Here is a 25,407-nt window from a genome sequence, read left to right on the forward strand (position 1 = left end):
GTATGTCATGCTTTGGAATTGTCTTCAGTGGTCACCAGGAGTTTGAACAGGAAGGACCAAGGGGCCACTGTTTTCCTCTGGTTATGACAAAAGTGCTTGGTGTATAATTAAGCATAGGGGCCTGTGTTCCAGGGTGTTCACTACTGCTCCAGGGTGTTCACTCTGTCAGAGAAGGAAGCCTTTCAGGGTGGGGTAACAAAAGGTCTCTAACTGGGATGGATGCAGACCCAAGGCTTCCACCTACTTGAGCGGTGCCCCTGGCATATTTCCTTAGGCTGTGGCCAGTCTCAAATGCCAGCCTACCATCCGGGTGATGGCCTCTTTCCAAGGACTGACTGTAATGCTTTGGCCTCTGCAGCTCAACATGCAGTCTGGATATGAGGTCAAATCTTTTTTTTTAAATTTGTTTATTATTTATACAGTTTTGCTTACATGTACACCTGCATGACACAAGAGGACACCAGCTCTCATTACAGATGGTTGTGAGCCACCATGTGGTTGCTGGGAGTTGAACTCGGGACCTTTGGAAAAGCAGTCAATCCTCTTAACCTCTGAGCCATCTCTCCAGCCCCCCCCCCTTTTTTTTTTGTGAGGTCAAATCTTAACTGCACTTGACCTACTGAGACCTGGAGACAAGGCCAGTCACAATGGAGAGTGTGAGTGTAGGGCTCACTCCAACCCTTCCCAGAATAAACCCTTCCCAGACTTTGTGTGTGTGTGTGTGTGTGTGTTAAACAGGGTCTCACTAAGCTTCCCTGTCTGGCCTTGGAACTTGTGGTGCTCCTGCCTCTACCTCCTGAGTCCTGGGATAGCTACCACGGTTGGTGTGCAGGCAGGACATTGCATACATAATAAATCTTAAAAAAAAAAAAAAAAAGACCCTTTGGGGTAGGTGGGTTAGGGTCAGAGGTAAGGGATGAGTATGCTGAGCAGAGGAACAGTCCAGCAATACAGAGTTTGGGTTGGGTTAAAGTGTTATGTTTGCTAAAGGGAACCTACAAAAGGTCTCTTGAGATGAGAAGAATTGGAACGTTTTGAAATTGAAAACCCCTAGTACTTGAAGGATACCTGAGGTATTTAAAAACTAGCTTTGAAGAACCCAGAGGTAGGCGTTTTGAAAGGAAATGATCAGCAGAAGGGATTCTGCTGTGAGGCAGAATCCTCACTATGGTGGTTATGACTCCTTGACCCAGGCCTCTTCACCACCAGGGAAATGGTATCAGAGCTCAGCTGCTTGAGACATCTAGGTATTGTAGGCTGTCACTGGACACCTCTCCCATGGATAGCTAAGAAAGCTTAATTCCAGTGCGCACGATACTCAGACCATCGGTTACCTCTTTGTTTTGAAAATATTTTTTTTTACATTTCTGAAGGTTTTCAGCTTCTTTCTGTGCCCAGAATACTATCTAGCCCCTCCTTGCTGGTCTGGACTCGACTTTCACCAGCCACCTATACTCCTAGTTTGTGGGCCTTTCATGGACATCCACAAGAACCATGGTTAAATGAGGACAGTGTGAGACCACAAGCCACAATGGCTAGGCAAGATGCAAGTGTGGAAATCTCTCCAGCAGTTTCTGCATATAACATCCCTTAAAGCCTCCAGGACTTTTTTTTTTTTTTTTTTTTTTTTTTTTTTGGCTGTCATGAACTCACTTTGTAGACTAGCCTCTGTGAGTTAGAGAGCACAGAGAGCAGCCTCGTCTACAGAGCGGGTTCCAGGACAATCAGGGCTACAGAGGAAAACCCTGTCTCAAAAACCATAAAAAAAAAAAAAATTATCATTTTTGTGGCTGTGTATGCCACATGTATGCAGGTACCAGTAGAGGCCAGGAGACCAGGAGAGCGTGTTGGATCTCAGGAGCTTGACTTTCAGGTAACTGAGTCTCCAGACCTGAGTGCTGGGAACCAAAATAAGAGACCTCTAAAGCCAGGTGCCGTGGTGCATGCCTGTAATCCTAGCACTCAGGGAGGCAGGATTTCCTAGGTAATTCCTGGACTTTGCCACACTGGGAACTCAGCTTGCTTTGTCCTTGAGTCCTCTGGCTTCTGAAGTCCCTGCTTTCTTAGCCCCGCCTCTTGTTCAACAGCATCTCCAATCACCAGGCAAAACAGTCCTGGCGCTGTCCCTTGTGCTGAAGCTGAGCTGCTGCTATCAGTTACAGGGGAGGGCGCAGGACATCCTCCAAGGCACTCCCCACAACTATGATAGCTGCTCTAAATCCTTTCTCTTATATCCCACTACTCCAGTGCCCTGGTACTTTTCCTTCTCGTGTTCCTGCTTAATGGAGAGCCATGACAGTGGCCCTCTTTAATCCTGTAACTAGGTGAGGAATCCTAAAGGGTGAGTCAAAATCGCCTAGGATACTGGGTGTGGTGGCACATAATTTTAATCCCAACACTAGGGAGGCAGAAGCAGCCAGGTTTTTGAGTTCCAGGACAGGGCTACACAATAAAACCTTGTCTTGAAAAACCAAAAATGAGGGCTGGAGAGATGGCTCAGAGGTAGAGCACTGGCTGTTCTAAAGGTCCTGAGTTCAATTCCCAGCAACCACATGGTGGCTCATAACTATGAGATGGTGCTTTCATATATGCAGGCAGAACACTAAATTTTTTTTCTTTCCATTTTAAAAATTCAGTTTACATCTCAAGCATAGGCCCCTCTTACCTCTCCAGTCCCACCTTCTGTATCTTCTTTTCCCTATTCCTCAGAATAGGGGAGCACCCCTACCTAGACACCCCAGCTCATCTATTCATATGAGGATTGAGTTTGTCTTCCTTCCCTGTGGCCTGGTAGGACAGTCCCATCAGGAGGAAATGATCAAAAAACAGGCAACGTAGTCTATGACTGAGATCCCACCTAAGGTGCCTATTGGCTACTTAAGAGTGGAGGACCTAGGTCCAGATCATACATTGTCTTGGTTGGTCTTCAGACTCCACAGGCCCCTCTGGTTGACTGGCTCTGATTGTCTTGTGGAGCTTTTGTCACCCCTAGGTCCATTTATCTTACCATCTTTTCCAGTAGACTTCCTATTGCTTTGCCAAATATTTGGCTGTGAATCTGTGTTTCAGACTGTTTCTGGGTGGAGCCTCTAGTAAGAGAAGAACTCTGGTAGGCTCCTGTCCACAAGCATATCAGAGAATCATCAATAGTCATATGTGTTGGTTTTCTTCTATGGGGTGGGCCTTAGGGTTGGGCCCTGCATTGGTTGGGCATTCCCTTAATCTCTGTGCTATCTGTTCTTTGTCCCTGTAGATCTTGTAGGTTAGGGTAAGTTTTGGATTGAGGTTTTTTGTGGGTGGGTTGGTGATGTCCTCTGTCCGTTAGGAGTCTTGTCTAGATAAAGGGTGTTCACAATAAAACCTTGTCTTGAAAAACCAAAAATAAGGGCTGGAGAGATGACTCAGGTTAAGAGCATTGGTTATTCTTCGAAAGGTCCTGAGTTCAGTTTCCAACTCATAGCCATCTATAATGAGGTCTGGTGCCCTCTTCTGGCATATAGGCATACATGCAAGCAGAGTACTGTTTAAAAAAAGAGACCTTGTCAATAAAGTTGAACATTATAACTAGCTGTATGGTGACACATGCCTGTAATCCCAGCTCTCAGAGAGGTAGGGGCAGGCGATCTCTGTGAGTTCAAGGCCAGCCTGGTCTACAAAGCGAGTCCAGGACAGCCAAGGCTACACAGAGAAACCCTGTCTCAAAACAAAAGCCTAGCTCTAGTGGCTTATACCTATAATCCCAACACTTGGAGACTGTTGCAGGCAACTTGTGTGAGAGGTCAGCCTGGACTACCTAGTTCCAGGAGAGCTTAGTCTACAGAGTGAAGCCCTGTCTCAAGATAAACCAAAACCTGCCAGATATGGTGGTAACCCTAGCACTTAAAACATGATGGCAGGCTGGGTAGCAATGGTGGGCGACTTTAATCCAGCAGTTGGGAGGCAGAGACAGGCAGATCTCTTGACTTTGAAGCCAGCTGAAAAGTGAAGGCAGGAGAGTGGCCTCAGCTACATGATGAATTTGAGGTCAGCACTAGCTATGTGAGCACTTGTCTCAAGAAATAACCAAAAGATGGCTCAGCATTGTAACTCCAGTTTCCGATCACATCCCTTCAGCCTTCGTGGCCACAGCTTGTGCTCAGTCACATGTTCATGCAGGTAGAACATGCACACACATTTTTTTCAAATAGCTGGTGTGGGTTCTAGGGAGCTGGCTCAGATGCAGGAAGGGGGCAACCTGAATTTGATTTCCTGGGACCCACATGAGAGCACAGGAGTTGCCCCCTGACCCCCACAGCCTCCACATGGACGCTGTGGCAAGTGTGTGGGTTGACACAAAAATATCTAAAAGTTTGAAAACAGAGCTGTGACCTGTAACACCAGCACGGGGGTGGGGGTAGAGATGAGGATCACTGGGGCTCGATGGCTGCCAGCCTCATGTCAGGGGCAGTGAGAGACTGGCCACTGCTCACACAGGCACAAGGGCCTTGAATAGCCTGGGTAAGTGACACCGTTCTGAGGCATCCTGACTAAGCCCATCCTCACAGCCTCTGGAATCTGGTATCATTTAGCCTTTCTCACAAGGTAAGAGCCTCTTGGAGCCTACCCAGCATCCTGCCCAGGAGAGCAGTCTCCGGGGAATGTTGTGGGACGATGGTGCCCTCTGCCGGTAGAGGCGACAGATAAGCTTTAAATTGACAGTAACTTAACTGGCTTTATCAGGGAAAGGACTAGCACTGGGGACACATGAGGGTGTGTGCGCTTGCACACACACACACACCACACAATGAAGAAAGTAATGGTGAGGGGGGAGTTCCTGGGCTTTAGGTTTCTTTTTGTAATACTGGGATTCCTTTGACAGAAAATGAAACTGTATATCGGGCGTGTGACCTTATGCTGGTTCAGGTTCTGCGTATGCTCTTGGACTGAATGAGTGGACACAGAATGACAGGGGCTAGTGTTAGGAGCTTCATGTATGAAAACACAGAAGTACAGCCACCCTTATGCTTTGTGTGGCTGTGAGCAGGTGTGGCTTTGTGCATGCCAGGCAAGAAGCTCTTATTTTACTTAAAAGTGTAAAGATTCATTTTGTGTGTTTACATATTTTGCCTGAATATGTGTGCATCACCGCCTCAAAGGAGGACATCGGATTCCCTGGACCTGAACTTCCTGGTGGTTGTGTGTGCTGGGAATCACACGTACTCAGGTACTCAGAAGGAGCTTTTAACCTGCTGAGCCATCTCTCTAGCCCTATTTTGCTTTTTGAGGCAGGCCTTGGAATCATTATATAGTGGAAGATGGTTTTGAACTCTTGACTCTCTTACCTTACCTCCCAAGTTCTGGGATTGCAGGTGTGCTCTATAGTGCCTTTGTTTGTTCGTTTGTTTTTGAGACAGTTCACAGTGTAGCCCTGGCTGTCCGGGAGCTTGCTATGTAGACCAGGCTAGCCTCAAACTCACAGAGCTCCACCTGCCTCTGCCTCTCCTGCACTACTATCAAAGGAGTGCAACAACAGGCCCGGCTCAGTCTGTCTTTTGTTTTGAAATTGATTCTCTTGATAGCCCAGGCTGGTGGGAAACTCGCTGTGCATGTCGACCTGTTCTCCGACACCACACAACCCTTTTTCCTCAACTTCCCAAATTTTGGGATTCCTGGTGAGTCATCATATCGGGCTGATGTATTTTATGCAGTAGAAAAACTTGTGTTGGAGTGTTTTAAAATTACATTTATTGTGTGTGCACCCGCGTGACTTTGCAGCGATCAGTTCTCTTTCTTGTAGGTCTCAGACACTCAGAAGACTCAGGTCATCCGGGGTGGCGCCGTGTATTTTCGCCCGGTGAGCCACGGTGCCTTACAAAGGTTTTCACTACGGAGCGAAAAGTGGCAGCAGTTGGGACCTGGAAGCAGCGCACCAAAAGTGAGGAGTTTTGTAGGCGTCAGTTGCCATGGTGCCCTGGAGCTCCGGTGTCACGTGACCCGGGGCAACATGGCGCTGCCCGCTGTGGTCTCAGCCCACGTGGTTCCGGGCCCGAAGATGGCGGCGGTAGGCAGCCCCGGTTCGCTGGAGTCCGCTCCGAGAATCCTGCGGCTGGTGGCTGAGTGCAATCGCTCCCGAGCCCGGGCGGGTGAGCTGCGGCTGCCGCACGGAAGCGTGGCCACGCCTGTGTTCATGCCTGTGGGTACACAGGCCACCATGAAGGGTATCACGGCGGAGCAGCTGGACGCCCTGGGCTGCCGCATCTGCTTGGGCAACACCTACCATCTGGGGCTGAGGCCGGTGGGTGGATTCGATCCAGGGGTGGGCGGCGAGGGGGCAGCCGGGCCGGGATACGCCTCTGAAACAGTCAGTGCACGAACGTTCACCGCTCACCGTAGTCGGGCTCAGCCAGGCCTGGCGATGGAGCTCTGGGCTCACTCGGCACTCTCCTGCATCCCAGGGTCCGGAGCTGATCCAGAAAGCCCAGGGTCTTCACGGCTTCATGAATTGGCCCCACAATCTGCTGACGGTGAGTTGGAGTTGCCGCATTCTGGTGCTGGGCTGGGGTGAGAGGTCTCCAGTCTCCACCTCCTGACAGCCTGGCTATGGGTCTCCCCCAGGATAGCGGCGGCTTCCAGATGGTGTCCCTCTTCTCCCTGTCGGAGGTGACGGAGGAGGGCGTCCGCTTCCGCTCGCCCTATGATGGGAAAGAGACACTTTTGAGCCCAGAGAGGTCGGTGGAGATTCAGAATGCTCTGGGTAAGAAAATCCTGGGTCACAGCCCCTTCAACTTGTCTGTAGCCGAGACAGGGCCTAGGACGCTCGTGTGGTTTCAGACCCCTACGAAATTAGATTTATTCACCCAAACAAAGTAAGGATAAAGAAGAGGTCATATGCTGGCTATGTGCCTTATTTTATTAGAGTGCTTTGCCAACAACGCCTTAGGCTAGATCAGCTTCACGGCAAACACTAAGAACCTGTCTCCATCTCCTGACTCCAGGAACAAAAAAGAGTAAGAAGTGATAGCAATAGTATAGGCACAGAGCTAGATATGGACCCGTCATTTTTTTTAATGTGTTGCTTTTTAAAAAAAATATGTGTGTGTGTATATATATATATATATATATATATATATATTTGTGTGTGTGTGTGGTTATTATTTATTTATTTATTGTTTCTTACTTTGGACAGGGTCTCACTATCCGTGACTGGGATTAAAGACAGGTGCCACAACATCTAGCTGTTTCTGTTCTTAGTAACAAATTAAATTTAGTGAAATGATGGTGGCAGCAAGATGATATAGGCATGCTTTGGACTCCTTATTTCCATCTATATAGTTTATTTTATCTTATTTTTTTAAATATTTATTTATTTATTATTTATACAGCATTCTGCCTGCACACCAGAAGAAGGCATTAGATCTCAGCATATATGGTTATGAGCCACCTTGTGGTTGCTGGAATTTGAACTCAGGACCTTTGGAAGAACAACCAGTGTTCTTAACCTCTGAGCCATCTTTCCAGCCCCTATTTTGTCTTATTTTTAAGACAGAGTCTAGGCTGGCCTGGAGCAAAGTCCCTCTTTAACTGAGGTTGACTCTTGACCTCAGCTCCTTCTGCTCCACCTCAGAGTGGTGGGATTACAGCCCAATGTTGCCATGCCCAGCTTTAGACTCAGCTGGGGGTCAGACCCTGAGCTTTTTGCACAGAAGTGAATAAGCGCTCTGCTCACTGAACTGTGTCTACAGCCCAGGAAGTAAATGTACGTTGTATAGAGTGTGTGTGATGCTGGAACCTTGGAACATGAGCTTCAACTCCTCCCAACTTCTACACATACAAATAGGAAGATTTGTGGGGTGTTTTGTATGTGGTGTTGGGCTGGAACTCAGGGTCTCTTGTGTGCTGGGCATGGTCTCTATCCCAGACCTTCTTATAAAGCCTGTGTCTGTTATGCTAAGTGGAACCAGCATTCTAGATAATAGCTCTACCCCTGAGCCATGGCCCCACACAGCTTGTGAGACAGGTCCCTGCATCTTCTGAAATCAGGACAGGTTGTTCTCTTGGATTGATGAACTAGTTTGCTTTCTATTGCTGTGACAACACCATGACAAAAGCAACTTGAGGGGGGAAAGGTTTATTTCATCTGTTTCTAGGCAGGGGGTCTTCCAATGAGCCACACCCTAACTCCTCCCTCAGGGATTCTAGGTAATAGCTCTACCCTTGAGCCTTGGCCCTTTAAAGGTTTTTCAATACAGGGTTTCTCTGTATAGCCTTGGCTGTCCTGGACTCACTGTGTAGATCAGACTGACCTCAAATTCACAGCAATCCTCCTGACTCTGCCTCCCTGAGTGCTGGGATTACAGGTGTGGGCCACCATGCCCAGCTTATTTTGGTTTTTCGAGACAGGGTTTCTCTGTGTAATCCTGGCTGTCCTGGAACTCATTCTGTAGATCAAGCTGGCCTCAAACTCAGAGATCTGCCAGCCTCTGCCTCCTAATGCTGGGGTTAAAGCTGTGTGCCACCACACCTGCTGTTAGTTCTTTAATTTAGATACAGGCTTTCCCTCTGCTGTACTGTGGTTCACAACCTCTTGTTTCCTGGTTCACAGGCACTCTCAGGCGCTACTTTTTGTTTTGTTTTGTTTTGTTTTGAGACAGGGTTTCTCTGTGTAGTTTTGGCTGTCCTGTAGAGCAGGCTGGCCTTGAACTCACAGAGTTCTGCCTGCATCTGCTGGGATTACAGGCCTGTGCCACCATGCCCTGGCTTTGTTTTTTGAGGAAAAAAAAAAAAAAAAGTAGCTCTGTTGCTCAGCCTGGCCTTGACTTCTTCCCACTGGACCTGGTTTTGATCAAAAGTCTTCTGTCCATGTTTTAGTTTCTTTCTGATAAGACAGTCTGACCAAAGTAAATTTTGGTGGAGAGGGTTTTGTTTGTTTTGGTTTGGTTTTTCAAGGCAGGTTTTCTCTGTGTAGCCTTGGCTGTCCTGGACTGGCTACCTTGCCTGGCATGGTTTTTATCTGGCTTATCCTTCCAGGTCACAGTTGATGGTTGTGGGACGTAAAAGCAGGCTCTGGAGCAGAGGCCATGGAGGAGCGCTGCCCACTAGCTGGTGCGCAGGCTCATGCTGGGATAGCTATTTTGTTTTCAGGTTTCTCCAAAGCTAGCTTTTTTATTTAGCCCAGTGCCACATCACCTGCCTAGAGATAGCGCTGCTCAGGAGGGCAGGGCCTCCAATCTGATCTCCAATCATGACAGTGTCTCACAGATACGGCCACAGCCCAATCTGATCTAGGAAATCCTTAAACTGAGGCTTTTTTCTCAGATGACTTTAGGCTGTGATAGTCTGTCTATCTGTCTAACATGGGATATAACCCAGGTCCTCTCACATGCTAAACCAGGGTTCTGCCGCTGAGTCTTGTCCTCAGGTGCCCACACCTTTGATTTTGTAAAGTCTTTGAGTTTCATGATTGTCAGCAGGGAGCATTATTCTAAGGGGGGCTGTGACTTATTTATATCTTGGTGTGTGCTCTTGTGCCACAGAGCAAACATGGGACACAGAGGCTAGCCTTGGCGCTACTCCTTGCCTCTGAGACGGGTCTCGGATGGTCCAGACTGTCCTCAAACTATGTAGCAAAGAATGGCCTTGAATTCTATTTTTCTAAACATACATTTTAAAAGATTTTATTTATTTTTGTTGGCTGTGAGACAGGGCCTCACTATATAGCCTTGGCTGACCTGGATCTTACTGTGTAGGCTAGGTTGGCCTTGAACTCACAGAGAACCTCCTGCCTCGTTTGGGATTAAATGTGTGCCGCAATCATGTCTAGCTATTTTATTTTATTCGTTTTATGTATGTAGGTGTTTTGCCTGTGTGCATGTCTGTATACCACACGTGGCCACTGAGGCTAGGGTATCGGATTCCCTGAAACTGGCTGTGTGCGTTCTGGAAACTGAACCAGGGTCCCTGGGAGAACAGCCAGTAGTACTCTGGGACCACATGAGCCACCACGCCCACTCTCTGCAGTCCTGGAAATGGAGCCTGTGGTCTTGTGTATGCTGGACAGTTGCTCTACCAGTGAGCTGTAGCCCCAGATTCCAGACACAGACTTTCCCTACTTCCTTGTGAAGTTGGGCCCACAGGGTAGAGGCAGGGCATCGGGAGCTGCGGAGCAGCCTGAGCTCCATAGCGATGATTTGCAACAGTCAGTTCTCTCCTTCACCATGTGGGTCCTGGGGATTGAATTTGGGTAGCTGGGCCTGGAGGAAAGCGTGTTTACCGCCGAGCCACCTCCCTGGCTTCTGTGCAGCCAACTTAGGATGATTACCAGGAGGCGGTCGTACCTGGGAGGGTCCTCTGTGGCCTGCCCCTCACCAGCCGGCCCTGCCTCCCTCAGGCTCCGACATCATCATGCAGTTGGACGATGTGGTGAGCAGCACAGTGACAGGACCTCGAGTGGAGGAGGCCATGCACAGGTGTGTGCATGTATGTGGGTTGTGTGTGCGTGGGGGAAGGACTTGGGTCCTGCGGCTCCCGACCTTGTCTAACCACTGGAGGTTCTGCGACCTGCGACCCTCTTGCAGGTCAGTCCGCTGGCTGGACAGGTGCATCGCAGCCCATCAGCATCGGGACAAGCAGAACCTCTTTGCCATCATCCAGGGTGGACTGAATGCTGATCTTCGGACCACTTGCCTGAAAGGTAGAGAAAGGTACTGGCAGGGGTGGGCCTGGGTCCGGGCACAGGGCGATGCTTTGGTTACGACTTAACCGACAGCGGTACAAGATGGCATGAGACAAAGGCCTGAGGCAGCATGCAGTAGGGCAAGTCTAGAAAATGAAGATAAGGGAGGCAAGTACCAATCCCAGGTTGAATCTCTTTTTCTGATTTCTCTCTTTCACTGTCTCTCTTTCTCCTTTTTCTGACCCCCACCCTGCTGTGTGTGGGTGTGGGTGTTTGTGCTCTCGGGGGGTGTGAGAGAGTGAAGATGTAGTCCGATTGATACCAGGGTTACCTAGAATGCATAATATCATGCTAGGTGTTTATCATATGTGGTGTGTGAGACAGTATGATTATGGAGGTCAGAGGACAACTTGTGGGTGTCAGTTCTCTCCTTCCACCCTTTGGGTTCTGGGGATGGAGCTCATTAGGCTTGGCGGCCAGCGCCTTTGCCATCTTGCTGGCTCTTTTCACGCCTTTGTTGAGGTATTACATTGACTTATGACAGGCCTTCATGTAGCCCCGGCTGGTCTGGACTTTACAGTGTAGCAGTGGATGATCTTGTACTTTTGGTCCCCCTGCCTCCACTTCTGCATGCTGGGATCCAGGCATGCTCGCCACACTCAGGTTGCTGAGCTGGGACCCAGGGCTTCATGCATAGTAGTTCCAGCCTCTCCTTCAAAGGCGAGGCTAGTTCTCACATAGTTCAGGTGGCCTTGGATTCCTGATTCTCCTGCCTCAGGCTCTTGAGTGCTGGGATTCCAGGGCTGTGTCAGTACTTGGGCTTTGGATTCTTGTTTCTAGAAAATGGTGAATCCTGAAAGGAATCTGGCTGCACAGATTTCAGATATGTGAGTGTGGGCCTTGGGCCTCTTCTGAAGATCAGAGTGGAGAGCGTTGGGTTGATGAGCTGCTGAGTGGATAAAGACGCTTGCTGCCAGTCCTCGCAGCCTCCATCCCTGGACCCATAGATGCTGCAATGCCATACATGTCACATGAATAAGTAAATAAACGTAATAAAAATGAGCGTTGCATTCAGCAGCGGCAGTTTACAGCCCCAGCAGTACCCTACACAGACAGATTCAACTGTCCTCTGCTTCCCTCCCTTGAGGGATGTTTCTGTCAGGACAGGGTATTTCCTAGGGACAAAGCACGGTAGGGCTTTTAGATTCTGTTTGACGTGAAATGTGTTCCTCCCTGGTAACCCCCATGGGCGTTGAAAAGACTATAATCGGAAAATGGATTCTTTTGTGGGCTTGTTTCCTGGTGATAGAACCCAGTGCCTAGTCTCTGCTAGGCCAAAACTCTACCATTGAGCTACATCCCCTGCCCAAAATGGGTTTACCACATCTGAACTGCTGAACATCCTAGGCTTTCTTGAGACTGTGAAGCTGAAACTGTTATCAGATTCCCCCTCCCTTCCTTCTTCTTCCTTCTCCACTTCCTCCTCCTCCTTACTTTTTTCTTCCTTCTCCTTCCTTTTTTCTTTTTTTCTCCTTTTTTCTTCTCCTTTCTTCTCCTTCCTTTTGCCTCCTCCTTTTTCTGAGAAAGGGTGTTTCTGTTTAACCCTGGCTGTCCTGGAACTCTCTCCATAGACCAGGCTGGCCCTAAACCCAGAGATCTGTCTGCCTCTTTCTCCCTCGCGCTGTGATTAAAGGTGTGCGCCACCACCTCATGGCCCCTTTCTTCTGTCTCTAGCCTTTGTTTCTTATAATTTTTGAAATTATTTAATTTTTCAGACAGGATCTCTCTTAGAGCAGCCCTGGCTGCCCTAGGATTAAAGGCATGTGCCGCTGTGTCTCTCTAAAGTCATTTTTACTTTGATTTGTATGAATGTTTTCCTGCATGTTTGTATACTGGCTCAAGAAAGTCAGGAGAGGGTGCTGGATCCCCTGGAGCTGGAATTACAGGTGTTGGTAACCCTGTGGGTGCTGAAATCTGAACCCAGTTCCCCTGAGAGAGCAGCCAGTGCTTTACCCACTGAGCTATCATCTCTCCACCCTCACCCTGTCTTCTTTGTATAACCCAGGCTGCCACCAAAATCTTGATCCTCCAGCCTCAGCCTCCTCCTCAGTAGCTGGACATGCCTGGTTCAAGGCCTTGTTTTATGATAAATTAGTGGAATGTTGAACTGAAGGAAATTGAGCCTTGTGACAAGAGTGCTCTAACCTTTTGTAAAGTCACAAAATCCTAAATCCTCTCAAACTGGGGCCATCTGTCCTTTCAGAGATGACGAAGAGGGATGTGCCTGGCTTCGCTATTGGAGGTCTGAGTGGAGGAGAGAGCAAGGAACAATTCTGGAAGATGGTGGCATTGAGCACCTCCATGCTGCCTAAGGACAAGCCACGATACCTGATGGGGGTTGGGTATGTTGGCACAGGAGAAAGAACCCCGAGTCCTGCTATAGGGAGCAGACCCTGGGACCCCCATTCCCTTCTGGTGAAGGGTACAGTGCTGCTGGGTAGCCAGTGAAGTGCTCACATAGGCCACTACCTGGAGGAAGCAGTGTTCTGGGACATCCTCAGCTATGTAGGGAGTATGAGGCTAGCCTGGGCTACATGAAACACAGTCTCAATACAAAAACAAACAAAAGAGAACATTTGGCTGTCATCAGAGGCCCAGTTGGGTGATGGAGGGAGGAGGCCTGGGCAACCCTCCCTTCAGGCTGACAGTCTGTTCCTCTTCCTTCCACGACTGTACCCCAGCTATGCCACTGACTTGGTGGTCTGTGTGGCTCTTGGATGTGACATGTTTGACTGTGTATACCCCACGAGGACGGCGGTGAGGCCAGGGTGAGGGGCTGGCGGGGCTGGTGGGACTGGGAGCTGGGAGCCCATGCCTTTCATGATCTTGACCTTCCTTGTCCCCAGCGCTTTGGCTCTGCCCTTGTGCCCACTGGGAACCTGCAGTTGAAGAAGCAGCAGTATGCCAAGGATTTCCGCCCCATAAATCCCGAGTGCCCCTGTCCCACCTGCCAGAAGTAGGTCTTGGAAGCTGGGGACTGGAGGTGGGAGAGCGTTCAGGCTGTGTGCAGCCACTGACTGTGTTGGCCCGCAGGCACAGCCGAGCCTTCCTGCACGTCCTGCTGCACAGTGACAACACCGCAGCGCTGCACCACCTGACCGTGCACAACATCGCCTACCAGGTGGCCTGGGCTGGGGGGGGCAGGGCCTTGGGACCCGGGGCAGGAGGGGAGAGGCTCTGGGTCTGGGGCCCGAGCATGGAGAGGCTGTGATGGGAGCTCCAGCATGGCTCCTTTTCATTTGAAGTTGGGGTGGAGGTCCCTGGCACAAGTGAGCCTCCTTGAGGGTGTAATGAGTTTGGGTCCTCAGAGCCTTGTGGGTGTAGTTCATCTAGCCTGTGGCATGGGCGGGACCTGCTAAGGTGGCTCCCTTTGCCTTAGGCTCGTGATGTGGGTAGGCCTCTTGGACCACCTAGTATTTTGGGGGTGCTCCCGGGACTGCTGATGGCCGACACCCAGGCTCATGCCAACTCCCTGCCCCGCAGCTGCAGCTCCTGAGCGCCCTGCGCAGCAGCATCTTGGAACAGCGCTTTCCTGAGTTCGTGCAGAACTTCATGCGCACCATGTATGGCGACCACAGCCTCTGTCCTGCCTGGGCCGTTGAAGCTCTGGCCTCTGTGGGAATTACGCTCACGTGACCTGGTTGCTGGGAGGAATGCTGGAGTATGGGAAATATTGAAGGACTTTTAAAAAAAAAAAAAAAAAAAAAGATGTTGTGACTGCTTTGTTTTCATCTAAGATCTTGTGTCCTCTTGGGGAGGTGGCCTGTCTGTCTTCCTCCTGGTCCCAAGCTTCACTGAAGCTGTCTATCTCACTTCTCAGTAACAAGTAACATAGGGACTGGAGATGGGCCCAGTGATGGGGTATGTGTGGGGAGGCCCAGAGTGTGAGCTCAGCTCTGGAAAGCCAGGAGTTGGAGGAGAGCTGCAAGTTCAAGGCCAACTTCCTTTTTAGAGCCAGCCTGGGGTTCAGAGTAAGACCTTTTCTCAGCTAAACAAAACAAAACAGCAACCATTGCAACAGCGCAGTGACTGGGAGCCGATGGGCGCAGCCTGCCTTGTTGAATGTAATCTCAGGCCAGTCGCTCTTTCTTGTGGCCGGGGTCCCCCAGCTAGGACGACATCACTCTCGTCCTTCCCTGGTTGCCAGGTGTGTAGCTGGCCCGGGGAGAGGGAGCAGCTTTGCCTAAGGTCACCGATAAGGAGTGACAGCTTGCCTTTCCCTCTGGTCCTGACCCTGTAGGCACACACTCCGGCTCAGCATAGCTCTCTGCACTCTTGTTGATAATAGATGTAAATTAGCAGCTCTCACACCATGGCATGTGACAGGGATCAAACCCAATGCCCCAATGCCTGCCACATACCCTGCCCCTCATCTGTGTTCTAGTTCCTCTGCCACTATTTGTTTCTCTTCTTGAGACAGGCTCTAACAAGTCCCAGCTGGCCTAGAACTCTAAATGTAATCTAGTTTGGTCTTCAACTCAAGAGAGATATGCTTTGCTGTACCTCCCCAGTGCTGGGATTGAAGACATGAGCCATCCATCAGACCACTTCACTTTTCCTTTTTAAAGATTATTTATTTCACGAGTGCTCTATCTGCATGTACACCTGCGTGCCAGAAGAGGGCATCAGATCCCAGTATAGATGGTTGGGAGCCACCGTGTGGGACTTGAACTCAGTACTGGAAGAGCAGACAGTGCTCTTAACTGCTGAGCCATCTGTCCAGCCCCCACCATTTTACTTTTCTTTGTTTATTTGGTTAGGTTTTTGTTTGCCTGTCTTTTGAGAGAGGGTCTCATGTAGCTCAGGCTGGTCTTAAGCTTGTTATATTCTTGAGGATGACCTTGAATCTCTCCCATCACCCTACCGGATACCGCTCACGTGCTGGGATTAAGGTGTGCACCACCATGCACACCTGGTCCGTGAGCTTCGGATGTAACCCAAGGCATCCTAGACGAGCACCGTTCCCTGAGTCACATCCTCAACCCTATACTTTGTTTTATAGTTTCCATATGGTCAGCCAACTCATTGTGTGGATAATTAGTGTGTTTCCACGTTCCTGCAGCCCTGATAAAGTCTGCAGCACTGAGCCTGCCACCTTTAACCTCATGTTTGGGACCTGGGATTAAGTCATGTTCCCTAAACTGTGGCTTGTCAGTCGATGCTACCTAGTTCCCTGACGCTTCCCTTTGGCTCGCACAAATATCGTATCATTCCTCTGGGATTTCTTTTCTTAAGATAAGGGTCTCCTGCTATCATCTTCTCTCACAGCGTCAGCACGACTCCTGTACCACCTCCTGTCAGCTGCTTTCCAGAGTATTGCTCAGACCTATTCACTGGACTCTACTCAAGCACACTTATGCCCAGAGGCATCAAATTACTACTCATTAATAGCTCCAGCCTGGCGTGGCAGTAATCTCTGAGTTCAAGAGGCTGGAGCAGGAGGATTGGGACTTCCAAGTTAGCCTGGGATGCATAGTAAGTCAAGTCAGTATGAGCTACACAGAATCCCCCTAAAAGGAAGCAAATACGGCTGTCACCCCGACTTATGTAAGCTCTTTGTTCCTAATAAACTGGGTGTGGCAGCTCCTGCCTGTGATTCCTGCGCTTCCGGTTAGAGGCAGGAGGATCTACCGAGTCTACCCTCAGCTCCACAGCCTCCAGTTAAGGCTGACTAAATGAGTCTCTGTCAAAAACACCACCATCCCCCCCAAATGCTCTTCCCAGAACCTCCAGTTTTGCCTTCTAAAAAGCATGTCCTTCCATTCCTGCACTGGGGAGCGGCTCCCCAAATTGCACTGGGCAATTAAACAGGTCTAGGATATAGCAGAGTTGAATAAACAGGGAAGCAACTGTGGAATATTGGCTTCTGCTGAAGATGGCCCGGGCATGGGTGGATGGGGCGTCTGGAGAGATGGCGGCCTAAATCCACAGGATCCCAGCAAAAACCCAAGCATGGTGGTGAGCCTGTGTAATTCCAGCTCTGGGAGGGTCAGTCAGCCGCCGGTCCTGCTGAACTGACCAGCTCCAGGCTCAGTGAGAGAGCCTGTCTCAAAAAGTAAGAGAGATTGGCCATCGCCATCTGTAGCAGGCACACAGGCGGAAAAAAAAAAAAATAGGACGGGGGTGACTCCAGTTCAGTTCCCAGTCCCCACAGTCAGGTGGAGTTAGAGCAGTTCCGCCAGCTCCAGCTTCAGCGCATCCCATGCCCTCTTACGTGCCTGTAACACACCCAACACAGACATACATAATGAAAATAAGATAAGGGCGCTGGAGAGATGGCGCAGCAGTTTAGAGGCCCTGTTGCTTCTGTAGAGGAGCTTGGTTCAAGTCTCAGCATCCACATGGCCGCTTGCAACTGTAACTCCAGTTCCAGGGATAATGGGATTTTTTTTTCTTTTTTGAGATTTATCTATTATTTATACAACATTCGGCCTGCATGTGCACCTGCACAGCAGAAGAGGGCACCAGGTCTCACTATAGATGGTTATGTGATTGCTGGGAATTGAACTCAGGATCTTCGGAAGGACATCCAGTGCTCTTAACCTCCGAGCCATCTCTCCAGCCCCTTTTGGTCTTCTTGTGTCCTGCATTAATGTGGTTAGTAAACCATACATGTAGGTGAAAGAACACACATGTAAAAGTAAAGTTAAGGGTGGAAAGACAGCCCTTAAGAACAGTTGTTGCGCTGGCAGAGGATTTTGGTTTGGTTCCCAGCACCTATGTTGTGGTTAACAACCATCCAGAATTCCAGTTCTAAGGGATCTAACGCTTCCTCACTTCTGTGGGCACCAGGCACGTATGTAGTGCATATAAAGATAAAATCTTTTGAAAAACTAAATGTTATTTTATGTAAAATTTGAGATTTATTTACATAAAATTAAAAATATTATGTACATTGATGTTTTTCCCTGCATGTAGTCTGTGCATCAAGTTCTGTCTGATCCTAGTGGAGGCCAGAAGAGGGTGTCAGATTTCTGGAACTGTCACGCTGAGCTATCTCTCTAAGAAGAAACACTTTCGTTTGTCAAGTATAAACTTAGAATTATAACCACTGGTTACATACTTGCTTAAGCGTCATGAGGCTGTAGGCTCCATCCGCAGCAGCACGCAGGAACGCTTGCTCGGGTACAAGCACAAGACGGTGGGAACGCCGCCTTCAAGCCTTTCTCTGGGTCCACCACCTTCCAGGGCACTGGGGTTCCTCGCGAGCTGGGATCTGCGATGCTTCCTAAGATGAAAGTGTTCACGCCTGCCTAAAAGCGCAGGTGTGACAAATCACTGAACCTTCTCACGCGAGGTCAATCAGAATCGGGGGCGGGGGGCTCGTACCCTGCAATCCTAGCGGGGAGGAGGCTGAGGCAGGAGGATCACTGAGTGTGTAGCCCGCATTTGGTACAGAAACTGCAGGAAAAGATAGCGGCTTTTTTTTTTTTTTTTTTCTCATTGGTTGGAGGAGCGAAGTGATATTTATATCAACCAATGAGAAATTTTTACGGAACTAACTAGAGCCAAGTGGCAATCAAGTGTTTAAGGATCGATTCTTTACACCATTGGCAGGCGGACGTCTCCTGCGACCAATAAGCCAAGCTGAGCCGACCTAGCGAGCGCAGGCCTCGGTGTGACCCCGCCCTCCCGGCCTGGCAACCTGTTTTCGCTTTTATTGGCCTCCACATAAGAGTGGCGGTTGTGCCACCCAATGAGCTAGCGAGGCTGGCCCTTCCTCGTGCCTTTTCTATTGGGTCGCATTATTGAGTGGCAGTGTTCTTGACCAATTGGCGGTAGCAGTATGGCCACGGGCTCCGCCCCGGAGGCCGGGAGGGGAGGTCGGTCGGGTCGGGTGTCGCCTGAGAACCGGATGAGGCGGCGACTCTGAGGCCGAGCCGGGAGCGGGCGTCGCGGCGAAGGGGAGCCCGGGCGGGCTGGCGGAGCAGAGCAGGAGGAAGCGGCGACCACAGACGTCTCGGAGCCGCGAGTCGTTGCGGGGGGAGCCGCGGGGCGGAGGCGGGCACCATGGGCAACCGCGGGATGGAAGAGCTCATCCCGCTGGTTAACAAGCTGCAGGACGCCTTCAGCTCCATCGGCCAGAGCTGCCACCTGGACCTGCCGCAGATCGCCGTGGTGGGCGGCCAGAGCGCCGGCAAGAGTTCGGTGCTCGAGAACTTCGTGGGCCGGTGAGCGAGCGCGCCGCGGCGGTTCTGGGGCTCCGGCGGGGAGGGCGGGCGGCGGCCTAGGGCGCGGAGGGCGGGCGGGGAATGGCGGAACTGTGGCTCGCGGACGCCGCAGGACCGATGGCAGTGGGTAAGGTCTGGGGCAAGAGTCTCCGTGGCTTTCCGCAGGGACTGGAGATGCAGAGCCTGGCCGGGGTCTCTGGTCGCTGATATTGGGTGAGGTTGGGGCAGGACGGTCAATGCCGAGCCCTCTTGGTGCATCTAGACCAGGCTGTCGCTGGGGAACTCTGACATCGCTTTGCCTGTGATCCGGGTTAGATCCACTCCTCTTTTCTCCTCCTACCTGGAAGTCTTGATGTGTGTGCTGCTGAAGATAGCACTTGTCATCCAGACGTCCATGGGGGATGACCCCTGAGGCCTGTCTTGCCGGTTTTTTTGGGGGGGAGCCGTCTCAACTGTCTGGCTAGCTGTTTATCCGTGCTGGACAGGCTTCCTACCGGCACCATTTGGTTGTCCCATCTGTCTAAGATTCACCCTGAAGTCCACTGTTGTCTGACCTCCTGTGTTCACATGCCCATCTGTGCCCATTGCTTACTCTAGTTGGCCTCTGCCATCTGACTGGCTGAACTTCAGGGGCCTCTGTTATCTGGTTCTCTTGGGCTGACTGGCTCCTGTCTTCCAAGTGAATCCATCCACTAGTCTGTCCGTCCTGCTGTTTTCCATTACCACTCAGGCAGCCCTGCCTGTCCCATCCTTTCTGAGTGACAGAAGTTGGGGGACTTTTGAAGCAACATTCTACAGGATTCTTTCCTGGTCCAGGATCCTGGACCTGCTAGCTGGCTCCTGAGCCAACGCTTCCCAGTTGGAATGCCCTCCAGACAGCTCTGGGAGCCTCAGCTTGTTCCATCTGTCCAGTGGGCAAATTCCACTTGCAGCTGTTTCTAGAATCCAGGAAGTGGGTGAAGGAGGGATGTTGATTTACTTCCCCCCCCCCACGCAGCACCACTTCTCCATTCCAGGAAGTGTTCCCTGTGTGATGCTGCACTGTGTGCCCAGTGGTATTTGCCTTGCTCTCGATATCATTACGTGTGTGTCCCAGTGTGTGCCTCGATGCACTTGTGGAAGTGAGAGGGCATCATTTTTGTGAAGTCGCTTCACACTGTGTGGGTCCTGGGGAATCAAACTCTGGCCGTCAGGCTTCTCTAGCAAGCTTGAGCCATATCGTTGACCTTCCATCTTAAATTTTTGAGACATGGTCTTTCACTGAGCCAGAGGCTCACTGATCCAGCTAGACTGGCTGGCCAGTGAGCTCCAGTGACCCATCTTTCTCTGCCTCACCCTATCGTTGGATAACATACACGCACATTCATAAAGGGATGCACTGTTTTGTCTTATTGTTGTTCCTAGTCTTTCGTGGAGGCAGGAGCATCTCTGGATTTGAGGCCAGCTTACTCTACATAGAGAGTTCTAAGGTCTAAATAGTGAGACCCTGTCTCAAAAACATAAAGTTTGATGCAAGGGCGCAGGGACTGGGATGCTGGAAGTATTGATTTAGGCTGACTTACGTGCACCTATGACCTCAGGTGCACTAGGGTTTGAGGCAGGAGATTGCTTGAATTTGAGGTTACCCTGGGCTGTATTGTCAGTCCTTGTCTCAAAAAAGCCAGGAGAGGGCTGTGGGTGTAGCTCAGGCATAGGTCACTTGCCTGGGGTAGGGCCCTGGGGTCAGTCCCCAGCACCAAACTGATAACACATATTATTGCCATTTATGTTCTGTTTGATTGCTTCATATTCATAGAAAAGAGACTTTTCTATGATTGTGGCTTTTAGGTACTTAATTATATATATATATATATATATATATATATGCACACATATTTCTATTTAGTTAGTTAGTTTAGTTTAGTTTTTGGTTTTTTGAGACACTGTATCTCTGTGTAACAGAGCCTTGCCTGTCCAGAAACCTTCTTTCTAGACCAGAATGGCTTTGAACTCAGATCTACCTGCCTTTGCCTCCCGAGTGCTGGGATCAAAGGTGTAGGTGCCCACGCCTAACTTTTAATTAATTTTTTTAGACAGAGTCTCACAGTCTAGACCAGGCTGGTCTTGAGTGCACCGGGATCCACCTGCTTCTGCTTCCTGAGCGCTGAGATTAAAGGCGTGCAACACCTCTCCTGTCATTTTTTGGCTGTTTTGAAACAGTCTCATAGTGTAGTCCAGTCTGACCAGGAACTTACTTTGTGGAACAGGTTGGCTCCCTGAATGTAGCAGTTTCTTCCTGCTTCCGTTTTCCAAGTGCTGGGATCACAGGCATGCACCACTGTGCCTGGCATTAACTTCTTTTTGCTTTGGGATGTCTTAGCGTACCTGTGCTGCAGGACCCTGCTAAGAGAGGCTCTTTTTCTCTCTTCTCTATTTCCTGTTGTGAATTTGACTAAACAGTCAGAACTGAGAGTCTGTTTCCTTCTTCTGCTGTTCTTGAATGTCCAGTGGGTATCTGGCTGTTACCCAGGAGCAAAGCAGAGAGTGTGCCAAGGGCTTGGCCTGCTCAGCACCTGGGGCCGGCCCAGGCTTTTCGCTGTCGTTGCTGCCTTGGAGTTTTCCGAGAACGCTGCTGTAGCCTAGGATGTCCCATTCGGCCCCACCCGCTGCAGGGGCGTGCATGCTGATGGCTGGCCTGGGGCCAAGGGCCTGAAATGTGTGGAACAGGTTTCACATGAAGTCCAGATTTCTACAGAGCCAGAAACTACCCAGAAGGTTCTCGAGAGTAATGATAATGGTGAGGGGGCCTGAGGCCCTAAGCATGGGTCTTCCATGATTGGTTGTGTGACTTCAGCCAACTGGATTGGGCATTGTGGCCTCAGATTCCTTTGTGTTTGTCTGTGCACATGTCTGCATGTGTCTACATATGAGTGTATGGAGGTCATATTTAGGCATGGTTTCTCAAGAGCCATTTATGTCGTGGGTTTTTTGTTTTGTTTTTTCTTGTTTGCTTTGTTTTTTTGTTTTTTGTTTTTTCCCCAAGACATTGTTTCTCTGTGTAGCGTTGGCTGTCCTGGACTCCTTTTGTAGACCAGGCTGGCCTCAAACTCACAGAAATCTGCCTGCTTCTGCCTCCCTGAGCGCAGTAATCACAGGCGTGCGCCACTACGCCCAGCCCAGTCTACTTGATGTTTTTTAGAAATATCTCTCGGTGGAACTTGGGCTTGCTGATTAATCTAGACTGACTGGCCAGCTGGCCCCAGGGCTCTGTCTGTTTAGGCCTCCACAGTGCTGGAATGCCAAATGTGCATTATGATGCTTGGCTTGTTAACATGCCTGCCAAGGATTGAACTTGGGTCTTCATTCGTGGCCAGTAAGTCAGTCCCCGGTGCCATAGAAACTTTTTAAACAAACAAACAAACAAACAAACCCCCTAAGGACCATGCATCCTAGGCCGGCTTTGAAATGGCTGTGTAGCTGAGGATAACCTAGAATTCCTCATCTCGTGCCTCCACGTCCTGAGTTCTGGCATTGTAGGTGTACACCACTATGTTTGAGTTTATATTGTGCTGGGGTGGAAGCTTTGTGTATGGCAGGTGAGCTAGCCATCCTTATAGGTTTCCCTGCTATAAGTTGGGGGCTGTATGTAGTTTGGGCATACAGGCCAGTGGTAGAGTGCCTGCCGTCAGGTGCTAAGGCTCCCCGAAGTTAAAAATAAGTTAAGGCCAACACCTTCAAGGCTGCTCTTACCCTTATGGAGGCTTTTGTATTTGAAAACTTTGGTCAGCCAGCTATGTGCACTGGCCATGATTTTGTGGCTCTCAGGAGCGCTTGGTTTCTACCTAACCTTTCCTATTTAGCTGAGGGGCTGGCAAAGAGAGACTGGCTGGATCTCCCCTCCCCCATTTTGGACAGGAGCCCAGGAAGTTGGGGCGCCAGCCTGGAAAGCTGAGGTTGGGCTCCTTCCTGTGAGTGTGGATTGTCCTGCTGAATCTGTCACCTCACTAGGAAGTGGGGCTACCATACCAGTTGAATGTTTGACCTGTTACCTTACCGAGTCACCTGGTACATGTCTTTGAGGCCTTTGGCAATGGACTGAACCTACCTCTGTAAGACCTACATGCAGTCTGGCAAGATGGCTCAGTAGGTAAAGGGTTTGCCACCAAGTCTGATGACCTGGGTTTGATCCCTGAAACCCAATGGTAGAAGCGGAGAAGCAATTCCTGTTTAGTGCATGCACGCAACCCAAAGAGGATAAATAAATGAAAAATACTTTTTTTTTTTTTTTAAGGAAAACCAAAAAGGGAGCTACAGGAAAAAAAAAGGGGGGGCTACAAGGGTGTAGAGTACTTATCATGAATGGAGCCCCAGACTCCACCCCTAGAATCACACAAACATGGGCATGCCTCTAAAGCCACATGGAGGCAAAAAGGGCAGGAATTCCAAGCTCAGGCCCTGAACTCCAGGAGACAGGAAGATTGCTAGTTGCTAGTTTGGGCTCTGCCTAAGTAAATAAATAGTTGGTGTGGGTGTTTGTGGGTGTGAGAGGGTGTGTGTGTGTGTGTGAGAGAGAGAGAGAGAGCGCAATAACTCTTCTTTGGGCTGAGTTAGTGCTCTTTGGACAGTGTTTTCCAGTGCTTAGCACAACTGTCCCATGTGCCCAGGGATATGGCCTAAAGCCAAACAGCAGAGACTAGATAAAAAAGCACTGGTGCTGGTGATAACAGTGCCGGGGTAATAAAGTGAGCCATCAGAGCCAGTGAGTGAGGACTACCCCCAGAGGAGTCAGGTGACCTTTGACTTGGGAGAAGACAGGGAGAAACTAGGGAAGGTATCCTGAAGACTGGAAAAAGCATCCCAGGACATGGAAATAGCCAGCATGAAGGCTCCAAGCTGAGAGCACACCGGGAGTGCCAGGAAGCTAGAGCTGTAGGATGAAGTTTAAAAGGAATTGGTGTAGGGCTTTGCACAGCCCACATTTTCCTAGAGAGCAGGGAGAGGGAGGGAGCGCGGCCTGGAGGCACTGTTCCTATCACTCTCCGGATGCTTGGGTGTCCGAGGGTGCTCTGCTCTCCTGAATGACCATTTTCCCTCTGTTCTCTTCACCTGTTAGGGCCTGGTCCATTTTCCGTGGATCAGGGGGCGTTGGCGGCTGTGCGCACCCGTGTGGCACAGTGCATGTGGGGGGTCAGAGGACAGCTTGCAGGAGTTGGTTTCCTTTTGGTTCCCCTAGATCCAACTCATCATCAGGCTTGGCAGCAGGTGTCTTTATCCACTGAGCCGTCACACCAGTATTTTTTCTCCTGTTTTTCTTTTTATTTGTTTTCGTTGTTTTGCTTTTTGAGATGTTTCTCTGTGTAGCTCTGGCTATCCTGGAACTCACTCTGTAGACCAGGCTGGGTTTGAACCCACAGAAATCAGTCTGCCTCTGCCTCCTGAGTGCCAGGTTTAAAGGCATGCGCCACTGGCTTTTCATCTGTTTTTAATACACAGTGGTTTTTTGTTTGTTTGATTGTTGATTGGTTGTTTTTTGTTTTTTTTATAGCCCAGGCTAGCCCCAAGCTTGTGATTTCTTGTCAGGTCTGTTCCCCCCCGCCCCCTGCTTTCTCCAGTGCTGCAGTGGTAGGCCTGCAATACCATGCTGGCCTCAGCTGAGCATTTTCTAGAGCTGGGTAAGAGCTGGTCACTGAAGAGAACCCCATTCCTCTCCTCACACTTGCTTTTGCCCAGAGTTGCAGCTGGTCTAGGCTGTGCCAGGTTAGAATACAATGCTGAAATGATAGGCTCCTCTGTTGCTGGGAGAAACTTGGGCATCTGCTGAACCCTAATTTACAGGGGAGGGGCCAAGTGCTGCCTGTAATTAGGCCCTTATTAAAGTGTCAATGCTTTTGGAGAACATACAGTCAGTAATGAGCTACTTACACGGCCTCTCTGCAAGCTGAGCCAGATGTATTTGGGTAATTTCTATGAGGTCGTGCTCAGCTTCAGCCAGAGGCTAGGTGAGCACCTCGATTTCCTCATGTTTCTCTTTATTAGTTTATGTGTTTATATTTGTATGTCTACTTGGTTATTTTCATGTGTATGTGTGCTTGCAGGAGTTTATGTGTGCCGTGTGGCGGCAGTGCCCTTGTAGGCTAGAGGGCGTTGGATCCTCTGGAACTGGAGTCGCAGACAGTGTGAACGCGGTCTGGGGACTGAACCCTGGTCCTCTGCAAGAGCAGTAAGCGATCATGAGCCCTGAGTCATTTCCTCCTCTTGCTTCTAAGACAGGGTCTCATGTAGCAGAGGCTGGCCTGGAGTTTCCTAAGTAGCCGAGGATGACCTTGAACTCACAGTCTTGTCTCTGTTCTATGTGCTGGCATTCCAGATGTGTCCCATCATTCTGGTTTATTCCTTGCTGGGATGGAACCCGGGGCTTGCTGCATGCCAGCAACCGAGCCCCTCTACCAGCTGAGGCCCGCCCCAGCCTGTGGGAGACAATCGCTGCTTTTTACTGCCCTCAGCTACAGGCGGGGAAACTGAGACTAGAGAGGGAGAGTAACGTTC

At 50.0% G+C, this 25,407-nt stretch overlaps 2 protein-coding genes across 20 annotated transcripts in view; both read left to right on the forward strand.

Moving 5' to 3' along the window:
- The first annotated feature begins 1,661 nt into the window (after positions 1–1,661).
- Positions 1,662–14,443, forward strand: Qtrt1 (queuine tRNA-ribosyltransferase catalytic subunit 1). Of its 5 annotated transcripts, none has more exons than XR_009586977.1 (10): positions 1,669–5,651; positions 5,777–6,274; positions 6,435–6,503; positions 6,595–6,733; positions 10,367–10,445; positions 10,554–10,669; positions 12,915–13,053; positions 13,393–13,479; positions 13,558–13,667; positions 13,745–13,832. XR_009586977.1 is itself a non-coding variant. In XM_021643754.2 (10 exons), exons 1-10 carry the CDS (start codon positions 5,984–5,986, stop codon positions 14,345–14,347), a joined length of 1,260 nt encoding a protein of 419 aa, XP_021499429.1. In that variant the 5' UTR covers positions 1,678–5,983; the 3' UTR covers positions 14,348–14,443. The 5 variants fall into 5 exon arrangements, 2 of the variants coding, with proteins under 2 accessions (XP_021499429.1, XP_021499430.1); XM_021643754.2 differs by adding an exon at positions 14,195–14,443 and having other exon boundaries at positions 1,678–6,274; positions 13,393–13,468; XM_021643755.2 differs by lacking the exon at positions 1,669–5,651 and adding an exon at positions 14,195–14,443 and having other exon boundaries at positions 5,777–6,172; positions 13,393–13,468.
- A 4,091-nt stretch (positions 14,444–18,534) lies between these two features.
- The window catches only part of Dnm2 (dynamin 2), an 85,874-nt gene continuing 79,001 nt past the window's right edge, over positions 18,535–25,407 (forward strand). For 7 of the 15 annotated variants that reach the window (XM_021643792.2, XM_021643794.2, XM_060370509.1 and 4 more), the window contains exon 1: positions 18,535–18,882. In XM_021643792.2, the coding sequence (XP_021499467.1) occupies positions 18,722–18,882 (161 nt within the window). In that variant the 5' untranslated portion in view covers positions 18,535–18,721. The remainder of the gene's footprint in view (positions 18,883–25,407) is intronic. The other 8 variants (XM_060370469.1, XM_021643793.2, XM_060370429.1 and 5 more) reach the window with 2 other exon arrangements.

The sequence above is a fragment of the Meriones unguiculatus genome, chromosome 1 (genome assembly GCF_030254825.1).
Source record: "Meriones unguiculatus strain TT.TT164.6M chromosome 1, Bangor_MerUng_6.1, whole genome shotgun sequence".
Lineage (NCBI taxonomy): Eukaryota > Metazoa > Chordata > Mammalia > Rodentia > Muridae > Meriones > Meriones unguiculatus.

Bases quoted from the DNA above. Each gene is read 5' to 3' on its own strand.
- Qtrt1 (XM_021643754.2), top strand. From the start codon at position 5,984: ATGGCGCTGCCCGCTGTGGTCTCAGCCCACGTGGTTCCGGGCCCGAAG. The intron at 13,054-13,392 runs GTATGTTGGCAC...ACTGTACCCCAG, and splicing joins CGATACCTGATGGGGGTTGG to CTATGCCACTGACTTGGTGG. The intron at 13,668-13,744 runs GTAGGTCTTGGA...GTTGGCCCGCAG, and splicing joins CCCTGTCCCACCTGCCAGAA to GCACAGCCGAGCCTTCCTGC.